The sequence below is a fragment of the Girardinichthys multiradiatus genome, chromosome 11 (assembly GCF_021462225.1).
Source record: "Girardinichthys multiradiatus isolate DD_20200921_A chromosome 11, DD_fGirMul_XY1, whole genome shotgun sequence".
In the NCBI taxonomy this organism is placed as follows: domain Eukaryota; kingdom Metazoa; phylum Chordata; class Actinopteri; order Cyprinodontiformes; family Goodeidae; genus Girardinichthys; species Girardinichthys multiradiatus.
This window is the reverse complement of record NC_061804.1, coordinates 34,186,938-34,200,143: the sequence shown is the minus strand read 5'-3', so window position 1 is coordinate 34,200,143 and position 13,206 is coordinate 34,186,938. Positions and strand designations below refer to the sequence as shown.

General features: G+C 38.1%; 1 protein-coding gene across 1 annotated transcript in view; it reads right to left on the bottom strand.

Moving 5' to 3' along the window:
* Positions 1-11,056, bottom strand: part of mink1 (misshapen-like kinase 1) — a 49,375-nt gene extending 38,319 nt beyond the window's left edge. The window contains exons 1-2 of the mRNA XM_047378503.1: positions 9,693-11,056; positions 1,542-1,607 (exon numbers count right to left, since the gene is read on the bottom strand). Of these exons, the coding sequence (XP_047234459.1) occupies positions 1,542-1,607; positions 9,693-9,749 (123 nt within the window). The 5' untranslated portion in view covers positions 9,750-11,056. The remainder of the gene's footprint in view (positions 1-1,541; positions 1,608-9,692) is intronic.
* Between the last annotated feature and the right edge of the window lie 2,150 nt (positions 11,057-13,206).

Below are 13,206 nucleotides of genomic sequence, written 5' to 3'. Positions count from 1 at the left end.
GGAACCGTGGGTCAGTGGTGCCAGTTCCAGCTATCCCTAGTCTGCAGTTCTTTTAACCGGAGCTTTTCAGAGGGAACTGGCTGGTAGGTCGGGTATTTAACAGTCATCCCTCAGCTGTGCCATGCCAGCCATATGGGATGACCTTATTCGTATGTTGCTCTGATATATAACGTTCCCTTAAGATGTGGTTCTAATTTGCAGCGAGGAGCCGATTGAAGTCTGAATGTAATCATGCTAGACTGCATTTATGTTGCTATAAGGGCACCAACTGTACGTGAATATGGTTTTGTGTATAGAAAGCATTTTTATTCAATATATGTGCAACCTATTAGTGATTTGCAAATGTGTCTCACTAATGCAATGACGCGTTGGCCTCCAGAACTCATGATTCCTTAATACTATAAAAATAAAAGTAATTATTCAAATTATAATAGTTGCACGCGATGGCTGGCTTCTAGGTAATTTTCTATTTTTTTTATGTGACGTCCTGAATGGTTGTAAAGATTTAAAGTACCTCACATTTTGTGTGTGGTGAAAGTCTTTTTAATAGAAATATGGGAGGCATATTCACATCATTAAAAATGTTCAGCATAGCGCTATGATTGAGCTTAGTGCAGCAGCTAGGCAGCGCCGTTTGGTTTAGATAAACACATTGTAGACCTATTCGGATTAAAGACGACAAATGTTTTGTTTTCAGCCAGGTTTGAGCCACTGATATCATTCAAGAAGTTGTTGGTTTGATGTAACCGACTACAAATAGTTCTCATGGTGTGTAGACACAGTTTCTCTTAGCGTTTTTCCGCTAAGAGGAACCACTTCGGACTGTCACAGCACCGTTACCATGGTTATTTGGACATGTGGTGGGTGCCTTCCAGCCATTTATACTACTTTGCAGATGTATTTATGGGCAGGGACCAAGCTGTCCAAGCGCCACGTGCAGCTTCGCGGAATTTACTGCAAATTGGGATGTATGAAGGCTACGTGTCCGGTGACAGGTCTACGCACAGTTTCGTACAACTGAATTTTTTTGTGTGCAGCAAGTTTCAGAATTGCTCCTTACCACAAACCTTTAGTATGAAAGCTGCACACTCTTTCATACATGAGGCCTCTGGTATTTTCTAAGAGTTCATGGTGATATGCACTCACAGGAACTTTAGAAGAGAAAAAGGCCCAAGGGGTCACAGATCCTCCACCATACAGTTCCACAGTATAAGCTTCCAACCAGGAGATCTTTGTTTTTTTAACCTCCCTTGCCATCCTGTGTACTATCTAACCTAGTGATCACTGGGCAAAAAAAAAAACATAGTTCCCTGTGTAATGTCAAACTTAGACCCCAGAGAACAAGAAAGTCATAGATTGCCAATTAAAGTTCCAGGAATTCTCTGATGTGCCCCTATAGCAAACATTAAAAGATGCTTTAGTTACATTTATTTTTAAAAGATTGTGCTTCCTCTAATAATTTTTTTTTTTTATGTATTTAAAAACGTTTTACACCAGGGGCGCCTACAGATTTGTCTGCGTACATATGCAAAGTGGCTCACCTTATACACTTGCCCATATGTCCCATTGCCGACAACCTCGACCAGCTCAAAGATTCCTGCAGGATCCTTTGGAAGAAACAGATTAATTTCTTTCACAAAAGACACAGTGACAGAGTACAAGAAGTTCCACGTAAAAAAAAAAATCTCACTATACTAATAAAAAAAAATTCGTTTAAAATTTCGGTTTTATATAAAACGTTCAATTAAAACAATTGAACTCAAAGCAAACAGTGCTTATTTTGGTTTTTAAGTAGGTGAAGCTTTGTTTTTCTCCAAGTCTTCCACATGTACACGTCAATGTTGACCCTAAATGGAGGTTTTATGCTACCTTGTTACACTTACAAGTTTCTTCAGTAAATAAGAGACAACTCCACCTGTTCTTGTAAATGCTTCAATCTGGCTGCTGTTAAACCATCACAAAGTCTTAATAAAAACAAGCCTAAGGATAGGGCCGATAAAAACAGAAGAAGTCATGAAAACAAGTACATTTATATGGATTTTCTAATTGGAGCATGAATATCAAAGAAAGCTTTGATGTAGATCTGTCATATAAACATATAGCCATTTTAATAGCGTAACCCTTACATTTAAACAAGATGGGTAACTGGAATGATTTCTGCTCTGTACACTAAGGCCAAATATCCAACTCTTCCCACTTACAAGACTTAAAATAGGCAAAATAAATTAAAAAAAGAAAAAGAAAAGACAATCAGGTTGCATTAAACATTTTAAATTAGATGATGCAGAGTTAAATTCTGAAAACTCAGACATTTTCTTCTTTTTCTGGATTTGATTCATTTAAAATTTCTGCATTGTGCAAACAGATTTCACTGACACTAATAATGAGTAGGTGGCTTTGACTAAATTATGCAACCCCCTCCCCCCCAAACACAAGGGAAAATGACAAGCATTTCCACTTTCACATAATTTCAATATGGCTTTAAGAAGATGTGTGGGTGGTGAGACTGCTGCCTTGGGTTTAAAATGTACACCATGACCTATCCTGCTTTCATCTATCTCCAATCATGAGCCTTCTGCCATCCAAATCAACATTTTTACTTCAGGATCAGAGACTGATGTGAAAAACCAAATCATAGTTTTGTGAGATGACAAGGAGAAAATGACAATCCATTTGGAGTAAAAGCAGATAGCTCATCTAATGTTAAACACACTGTAAGGAATTTTAAGTTTGTTATGAATAGGATCATAAAGAGAAGGAAATGTGACGTAAAACCAAAGGGAAGAGAATGATGGTATGGAAAGGCATAATGTAATGACAGAGTGGGCGGTAAGGCAGAGGTGGTAGCTTCACCCACATCCAGCACACAGAGTGGGATGAGACGAATCAGTTGAAAGAAGAGAAGGGTGCAGTTATATTCAAACAATAGCATCAGCTCTGAAAACGGCAAAAGAATGAAACGCAAACATAAGATAATTGGGACAGAAATCTGTGCAGCTTGGGTGCCTACAGCTAAATCCTCCTGATACATTATATATTTTATTTAATGTTCAAATAATAGAGAAAAATGCAACAAGTCATAATCAAGCTTCATCATTAAGCTTTGATAAACAGATGTTGGAAAAATCAAAAACTGTTTAGAAAAAAAAAAAAAAAAAAGTAGTGAAGGTCCTAGGGGACCATAGATATCAAATTTCCTGCAAGGGTCATAACTGAGCTGACAGGAAAGATCTTTCAGAAAATGAAAAAACAAGTAAATCCAAGTAAAACAAAAGATCATACAGTAAAATAAAGAGCAACAGTCAAACTTTTCTTTGTAATGTTACAGCTACCCTCTTAATAACAAAAGTTATTAAGAGGGTAGAGAACCAAACACAAAGGCAGTGTTTAAAAAAGGCTTAAATATCACAAATAAATGAAAAATATTAAAATAAAACAATTTTTCAATTTCATTTTCTGAGGCCTGGTGTTATTTTGCGATAAGCAAATGTTATCATAGCATCCTCAAAGACTCTGCTTCAATCTGGAATTAGAGCATGAAAATTTATTTCTAGCAACAAAAGGAATTCAACTAATGTCCTAGTTCAGATTTGGGTCCCATTTTACGGTTCTATTCCTCAAATTGTAACCTATAACGCCACCCGAGAATACCAATCTCCAGATAAATTGCATTTTGCTGTGTGCTTTGTAAAATTGAATAAATAAAACCTTTCCAGATTATTTGTGTGCAGGAAGATATCAAGCAATTTTGGAACGCTTGTGCTATCATTTTAAGATATCATGATTGAGCAATTGAGACCTTTACTATATTTGACATACTTTAACAGTGTTCCTTTACTGGAGTGAATATGGTTTTGTAATCTTGTTAGCAAACAGAACGTACAAGCATGCAGTACACAGCTACGTGTGATTCTAATACTCAACAGGTGAAGAAACGCTGCCAAGCGCCGATAACTACAGCTGAAGAGAAGAATGCTAGATGATGAACAAGAATGCTGCCTAACTTTTGTTTCTGATCAAACTCTACATGGCACCTTTAAATGGTCAATTTCCAAAATCACAAGAACACTTTCACACTTCTCTGTGATGGGTGCTGCTGGCCAAGGAGATTTTGGTGATAAAACCTTGCAATAAAAATGGAAGCGAACAGAACAGATGTAGTTCAAATGGTGACTGTGAAGCTATTAGTAGACCTAAGCATCTTGCTACCAATAAAAGTAATAATATCTAAAAGGACAAGTTTTGTTTGTTAAAATGCATCGCCGAAAAGGAAATTAATTCCCAGATCTGAGAGGTAGTGGGCAAGGACCTTCTCTCATTTTTGTCTTTATTCTGCCTTTTATGGAATATACTGTCGCTTTGTACCAGTGAATGGAAGAGAATACAAAAATTCTATTTCAAATGGATTTGCTGTGTAGAACAGCTCTGCCATCTATGTGCAGGGATATCAAAGCTAGGGTTGTCATGATTTAAAATTTCAAAGTCGACACTGATACTAAGAAAAATACTTGATACCATTTTGGCTGGGGCAACATTTTTTAAAGACGCAGGGTTCTTTCAAGTTAAGACCAAAAAATTATTAATTACAATATAAACACAATTTCATCCTCTGTAATAAGGGCAAAACCAATAAGGTGCAGACAATTCAGACTTTTTCTAGAAAAATATACAATTTAAAACAGTCACTTCCCCGTTTGGCAAAACATTGGACAAGATAACACTTATTTATTAATATCTTTATGGAAGTATGTACCTTTGATTCAGTCGTCCAATTATTTTACATTATTATAGTTGCAAATCTTTAGCATACCACTGTGTGCTTGCATTTGCCTTTCAATGGGAAGTTTTCACTGACGTCACTGACGTTGCAGCCTCACTTCCAGTCCGCCATCTTGGGTGTCTCCATATCGCTTCACGCATTTCACAACATTGCCACACTGCATACTTTTTCAACCATGGATAAGTATTTAGAGTCGTTACAGCCTCCTGAAAAGACCATGTACCTCAAGAAAATTACGGTCATCAACAAGGTGGATCCATATGTTGGTTTGTTTAGTGCAAATCCGGACGATTGGCCGCACACAATTTTTAGACAAGAAAGTATGCAACTATTTTTCATAGCCACATATAGGATAAAATCCATGGTAGGTTCAATATTGCCCTTTAAGATATAATTACATAATAGTTGTATTACTAGATAATATATTTATAGTATAACAGTAAAGGTAACTTGCAGCCTACATGTAGCTGGTCAAGGCGTGAGAGCGCAGTGCTGCCACCCAGCTCAGAATCAACTGACCAGCTCACGGTCTTGGCAGACTACTTTCCAAAATATCATTAAAATAAATTTAGATGCACATTATTTATTTAACCGTCAGTTGGTAATTTTGTGTAATATTTTCTTTAGTCATGAACTACAGCACCAGGGTAGGTTGCTATTGGCTGCAATTTTTCTCTGCTCTAGGTGTCAGCTTCAGTCTGGCTCCACCATAACCTATTAGCGACATTAGCCCCCAGTAGCTTTCCTACTAAACCGGGGAGTAATTGAGGGGGGCGTACTGGTTTGCTTCATTATTTAGTAGCTGACTGAGCAGCCAGCTGATCAACATTTTCCTGTGTTAATTTGTATCACAGTAGGACAGAGCGTTGCGTGGTGCAGAACTTCGTACCTGGGAAGCGCATCTCAACAGGGGAGCTCAGCACAGCAAGCATGTGGCATCCCTTCAGCATTTTGTTTATTTCCTGTCCATCTAACTTTTAGGGAAAGTACCTCTGAAAAACACTTTTGTGTTTGCCTTGTCGGCTAAACAGGGCCGTATTAAGTTTTTTTCTGGCATGCTAGCAGAGTTTAAACCTTCCAGCAGCTGTGTGTTGTTTTCTTCGGGTCAGGCTGCTGGGAGGGTTAGGGGCCGACATCTGTTATTCCTGTGCTGCTTCTGGAAGAAGTGCAACAATTTGACCTAATGTAAATGAGTAATTTTGTATCGATTTTGACACAAATGAGTATCTTTGAATAATTCATTTTTCAGTAGCAATTATATTGAAATATTAATTATTTTAACAACCCTAGTTAATAAAACCCATCCCCCAACCTCCCTCAAAAGGTATTTGGGGATGCAGATATCTCTATGTACACACAGAAAAATAATAAGAAGGAATGTCAAACATTTATCGGTATAATACTTAGTAATTACCTACATTTTGAATAATGGCCTTAGATTTGATAGTCCATGCCATCCTAAAAGCCAAATAAGGGGAATCTGCCTCTAGATTGTTTTTACATAATCAAAATAAGGACACAACCCTTTCCAAAATGTAGAGAAACCACATTTTTTTCTGTAGTGATCAACAAAGTGTAGGCATATCCAACCTCTCGTTTTTTCTGCCATGAAACTAAATTTTAAGAAAATTACACACATTTTTAATACGGTTTAAGTTAGGACTTCACCAAAAGCTAAACATTAACCTACTATATGAATTTGTTTGGGAAGATTGCCAAGCTAGAGTACCCAACTACAGGTCCTTCTCAAAAAATTAGCATATTGTGATAAAGTTCATTATTTTCCATAATGTCATGATGAAAATTTAACATTCATATATTTTAGATTCATTGCACACTAACTGAAATATTTCAGGTTTTTTATTGTCTTAATACAGATGATTTTGGCATACAGCTCATGAAAACCCAAAATTCCTATCTCACAAAATTAGCATATTTCATCCGACCAATAAAAGAAAAGTGTTTTTAATACAAAAAACGTCAACCTTCAAATAATCATGTACAGTTATGCACTCAATACTTGGTCAGGAATCCTTTTGCAGAAATGACTGCTTCAATGCGGCGTGGCATGGAGGCAATCAGCCTGTGGCACTGCTGAGGTCTTATGGAGGCCCAGGATGCTTCGATAGCGGCCTTTAGCTCATCCAGAGTGTTGGGTCTTGAGTCTCTCAACGTTCTCTTCACAATATCCCACAGATTCTCTATGGGGTTCAGGTCAGGAGAGTTGGCAGGCCAATTGAGCACAGTGATACCATGGTCAGTAAACCATTTACCAGTGGTTTTGGCACTGTGAGCAGGTGCCAGGTCGTGCTGAAAAATGAAATCTTCATCTCCATAAAGCTTTTCAGCAGATGGAAGCATGAAGTGCTTCAAAATCTCCTGATAGCTAGCTGCATTGACCCTGCCCTTGATAAAACACAGTGGACCAACACCAGCAGCTGACACGGCACCCCAGACCATCACTGACTGTGGGTACTTGACACTGGACTTCTGGCATTTTGGCATTTCCTTCTCCCCAGTCTTCCTCCAGACTCTGGCACATTGATTTCTGAATGACATGCAGAATTTGCTTTCATCTGAAAAAAGTACTTTGGACCACTGAGCAACAGTCCAGTGCTGCTTCTCTGTAGCCCAGGTCTGGGGAATGCAGCACCTGTAGCCCATTTCCTGCACACGCCTGTGCACGGTGGCTCTGGATGTTTCTACTCCAGACTCAGTCCACTGCTTCCGCAGGTCCCCCAAGGTCTGGAATCGGCCCTTCTCCACAATCTTCCTCAGGGTCCGGTCACCTCTTCTCGTTGTGCAGCGTTTTCTGCCACACTTTTTCCTTCCCACAGACTTCCCACTGAGGTGCCTTGATACAGCACTCTGGGAACAGCCTATTCGTTCAGAAATTTCTTTCTGTGTCTTACCCTCTTGCTTGAGGGTGTCAATAGTGGCCTTCTGAACAGCAGTCAGGTCGGCAGTCTTACCCATGATTGGGGTTTTGAGTGATGAACCAGGCTGGGAGTTTTAAAGGCCTCAGGAATCTTTTGCAGGTGTTTAGAGTTAACTCGTTGATTCAGATGATTAGGTTCATAGCTCGTTTAGAGACCCTTTTAATGATATGCTAATTTTGTGAGATAGGACTTTTGGGTTTTCATGAGCTGTATGCCAAAATCATCCGTATTAAGACAATAAAAGACCTGAAATATTTCAGTTAGTGTGCAATGAATCTAAAATATATGAATGTTAAAATTTTCATCATGACATTATGAAAAATAATGAACTTTATCACAATATGCTAATTTTTTGAGAAGGACCTGTATGTCCAAGTTTCAACAATCTATTTCAAATTGCCACTCTGATAAAAGTTTACAATGTTGCAATGTTCATAACAATCCCGGCTCGAGCATTAGTTAATTGGAAATGCTGCAACACCAGACTGTCAATAGTGAAACAAGTTTTACACCAACACAACCTGAGAGGGAACAGGGCAAGAAATAAGCCCCTGCCTCAAAATTAACATCTTCGTTTTTGACTGGAATTTGCAGCTGTCCACGCAGACAAACAAAGCAACCTCAGTAGAAATGTTTTATAATCACAAGAGAAGAAGATTGAGAAATCTGACTACAATGACAAGAAGAAAGTTTAGCAGAGTTCAGATGAGCCTTTCAAACCTCAGAACACCGGACCCGCTGCCAAGCATGGTGGGGGTAGAATCATGCTCAAACTATGTCTTGATGTTGATGCATGGCACAAAGTGATTGGATAATGAAACAGAAGACTACCTCCAGTTGAAGTCTGGACACAACTGGATGTTTAAACAAGAACAGAACATCAACACTAGTTTTGAAATTGATAAAGCAGGCTAACATTAAGCTTCTGTAATGATTCCAATCTCAAACATATATAAAAATGTGTAGATTATACCAACCAAAGGAAGGTATGTGTTAGGACGCCAACCAGTTTAAACAAACTACCAAAAATATGCCAGGACATTGTTGATGGTTACAAAAAGCACGTGGTTAAGATGCTACTTGCTAAGGAACATTTATTCATATGTCTTTAGTGGATCTGAGAGAATTAACACATTCAAACTTAAGTAGTTAACATAAGTAGTTGTAAATGTCTGACTACCACTTTAATTCAGAAATAAAACTGTTTTGCTTATGATATTAGTCATAACCTGCCTGGGACAAAAAAGTGGCTAAAAATACAAATAAAAAAGCCAGGAAATGTTCCCAATCTCAGGGAGAAGTGAACTGAAACCCTTAATGGCCTTAACAATATCTACAATAGAATATGGTTACAAGAATGGGCATTGAGATTATAATTATAGAAAAAAACATACCCTTAAAAACCAAATAAAAAAGCCAGGAAATGTTCCCAATCTCAGGGAGAAGTCAACTGAAACCCTTAATGGCCTTTACAATATCTACAATAGAATATGGTTACAAGAATGGGCATTGAGATTATAATTATAGAAAAAAACATACCCTTAAAAACCAAATAAAAAAGCCAGGAAATGTTCCCAATCTCAGGGAGAAGTCAACTGAAACCCTTAATGGCCTTTACAATATCTACAATAGAATATGGTTACAAGAATGGGCATTGAGATTATAATTATAGAAAAAAACATACCCTTAAAAACCAAATAAAAAATGGATGTTGAAAGTATTAAGAAGTAGGCCTGGAATGAAAGAGTATGAGATTGTGTTCTTCAGGTACTGAAATCAGAGGACATGTTTTGCGGGGGGGGGGTTGCTGGTTTCCCCTTAACTTTGTTGCGTGGGTCTAACATGATTGTACTTGTGCCAGAGGAAAACCAAAAAAATTAAAAATAAATGGCATAACACCTAACGAGCCTGTTGGCTGCGACTGTAACGACTAAATTACTGCACCTTACAATAATGATGGTAATAATACTCACCCTCAGAGCTGCGAGGTCTATGTCATCCAGGCTTCGTGTGGGGGCGTTTTCAGACATAGCTGGCCAAACTTATGACGTTAGCTAACAAGTTAGCCACTTATTAGACACGAAGAACTTTGACAGGAAAAAATAAGTGGCTGCTTACGAGCCTAATCTACAGAGATCATAAAGCAAAACCGGTTTTATATATTAATGCGGAACAACACTTTAGTATAGCAAGTCCATCGCAGGGGCTTTCTCAGACGCACCCAGCAGGCTTGCTCACGTCAATCTGGCCGAGAGCTGTAAATGTTATCCGCAGTTGATTTACAAAAATGTCAGCTAACAAATTCTGCTAGAAACACGGGTGTAAAATAAAATTTTATAACAAAATGGCACCGTCCCAGCTCAGCCGGCCATTAGTACCGAGCTAACAACTGGTTGGATTTACACGCAGCGCACCTCCACTGGTGTTGAACACCTTGCTGCGTTCATTTTGACAAGACGCCGCGTCTCTGCTGCTGTAAAACATCCCAGCTGCTAATAACAAATCTGTTAAAATTATGCAAGCGGAGAAAATAACAAAAACACCTCCTACCAGATCTAACAGAAGAACGCTGTTTATTGTGCTGACAATTCATGTAAAAACATTTACGGCAATTTATCGCAGGGGTTGTTTTTACGAAGAACGCAACGTCTGTGATGTGATGGCGTCCGGATCCGTCCGCACCAGAACCGAACGGCAAACTGGCACTAGCCGCCTTACATGGAAGGAATACTGCAGTTACATCCAGGCGAAACAATTTAAGTAAAAAATAAAATAAAATAAAACACAGCTCCCACTGCTGCTTCTTCTTGTCAAACTTTATACGACGACTCCGAAAAAACCCACTTTTTCAAGCGGACCTCAAAGTAATCAGAGTACCGATTCAGGTGTGTCCGTTTTTATCAATCCGCAACTAACGTAGCCAAGCTAGCAAGCTAAACTGTCTTTTCCCCAGGATAAACTTTCCCTTTCAGTACATATTTTTTCTGTGTTGGCAGTCGCGCCTAGCACTGCCAACCTTCCGGGGAAAACACAGACAGGCTCTTTGCTTGCAACACTTTAAAAGGCTGTAGCTATCCGTTCGTCAAAGTTAAAGGTTACTGTCGTCTCCTCCGGCGACCAGCTCTATCGAAACTGCAGTCCGACGGTATCAGGTACGGCGCAGCTTCTACCTGCGAAACTTGTTATTTCGCCATGTTTTGACTCCAAGGTCCAGCCTCCTACTTCCAGCCTTTAATGTAATGACGATAGGCTGCGCACACCCTCCTCAAGTGTTTTCTGCTCCTGAAAGGGACTACGGAGCTGCAGCAGGGACAAATTAGCCTGAAAAAAAAAATAAAAATAACAAATTGGACCTTAACCTAAGAAATGTGTCCGCTCTGAGCTGCTCAGCCGGGGCCATTCATTCATTTAAACATTCCTGAATACACCCTGAAAAGTTAATGTGTTCGTGTTTGGCTTTAATAACTAAGGTATGATAAACTGGCTGAACCCAACTCTTCCCGTTTAAAGCTACTTACCAGACTTCTCTGGAATTCAATAAAACTCACTTTCGATATAATTTGTTATCTAAAGAACATGATGTCATTGTCAGGTTTTTATTTGTTTTGTTAGAAATCAGTGGATAAGAAAAATAGTGTCCGTGCTCACGTTTCTGGTGACATCACATAATGCAAAAGGGCCTGTGAGTGTCTTGGTATTTTTAACCAGTACGGGAAAACACAAAAACAGGTGAAAAATGTAAAATGTTAATAATTAAATTAAAAAAACAGGGGGATAATGTTTGTTCATGTTTATAGACCGGCATCTTATTTTTCGTTCATCGTACTGTGACTTTAGGCGGGACTTTTCCTCCTGTACTCATATTGATTTTCACTGCAAACAAAATCGATGAATAAAAAAATGAAAAAAATATATATATAATTTGAATCAGAAAACCGGCCAATTTGTATCTGTATGTGCCTCTGAGTTTATATTTGTATGACTTTAAATTTCGAAATAGAATAAAAGATTAGGATCATACTTGTATTTTAATGTAATATTGGGTACATTAAAACAAATAAAGAGTCTTTACTTATATTATGAATGGAGAATTTGCACCAAAACCACTCAAATAAAAAAGAAAATCAAACAGGAATACCTGTACCAGTGAGAGTTATAGACAATCAATGCCATTGTTACCATTTGCTTCAGCTTCACCATCCACAACAGTATCCATCAAGGACCTGGGTGACCATTAGCATCGTTATTGTCACTGTACAAAAATACACCACCAACTCATGATTGCTACATTTGCCTTTCCAGATCTACTTTGTTGTCAACAAATCATCACTGTTTTCAATAATGCACGATTAACTTCTAAAGAATTCAGGAGAACAATCTGGTGCATGCATAATTAAGACTGTATAGCTCTTACCTGTGGATTGTGTTGGCAATTTCCTAACTATTTCAGCATTTACAGAAAGGTTTAAAGTTTAAATTAGCAAATTAAACCTGTAGGTAGGTATGCATGGTTGCATTTTGCTTTAGCATCTGTGCAAGGTGCTTAAGTGGGATATGTAAAATCAGACCTGCATGTTACAGGAATGTTGCCCTTGAAAATACACCAGTGTAGGTAATATCTGCAGTAGATAGCTGTTTTAGCATCTTTATTAGGTATAACTCCACATAAGCTGATCCCAGAAGCCGAAGCCAAGCAGTTCAAGCAAACTGTCATTTTTGAGATTTTAAACCATCTCTCATGTTTGCATTGGGTGGTTATTTACAAAGATTTGTATGAAAATTGTAATGTATGGATAAGGAGCTCGGAGGCTCTGCACCACCTATGATCTTCCTGTGTGAAACACTGAAAACAGAACATGTGAAGCATTCCCAATCAAAGGTGTTTGAAATAAGACTAAAAAGCAGAAATAACATAGTGGTTACAGTAAATTGATTTGTTTATTAATGGTTAAACATAATAAACATAAATAAATGTAGTAAAAAAAAAAAGTTGATGCCTTTTTAGCATTTTTTTCACAGCCTGGTCTGCTTTCTGGATGTTTCACACAGGAAACTGATGTCGTACTGCCTTCATCAACAATTTCCTGCATAAATAATATTTTCAAAATCAGCTTTTTTGCTACGTTTGTACAAACAAAGAATTTGTCTCTGGTACACTTTGCTCTTAATAATAAAGAATATCTCATTAAATGTACATATATACACAATTAACTTTGAAATAGAATATAATGCGAGATCAGTCCAAATATGCATGGTGCTGTTCTGGACTTCTGACTCTCAAGTGTCAATAATCCCTTAATGTTAATGTGACAACACTTTAATTGTTCATAAAACAGCATTAACAAACTTCTATGATGCTTAGAAAACTCGAGTTACTTTAAGATGTTATCTGGAACTGTTAACTTCAACCCCCAGTTTCAGATTCTTGGGATTTACACTTAATGATGGCGCCCAGAGAGTTATCTACGGCTGGTAAGATACTCACCA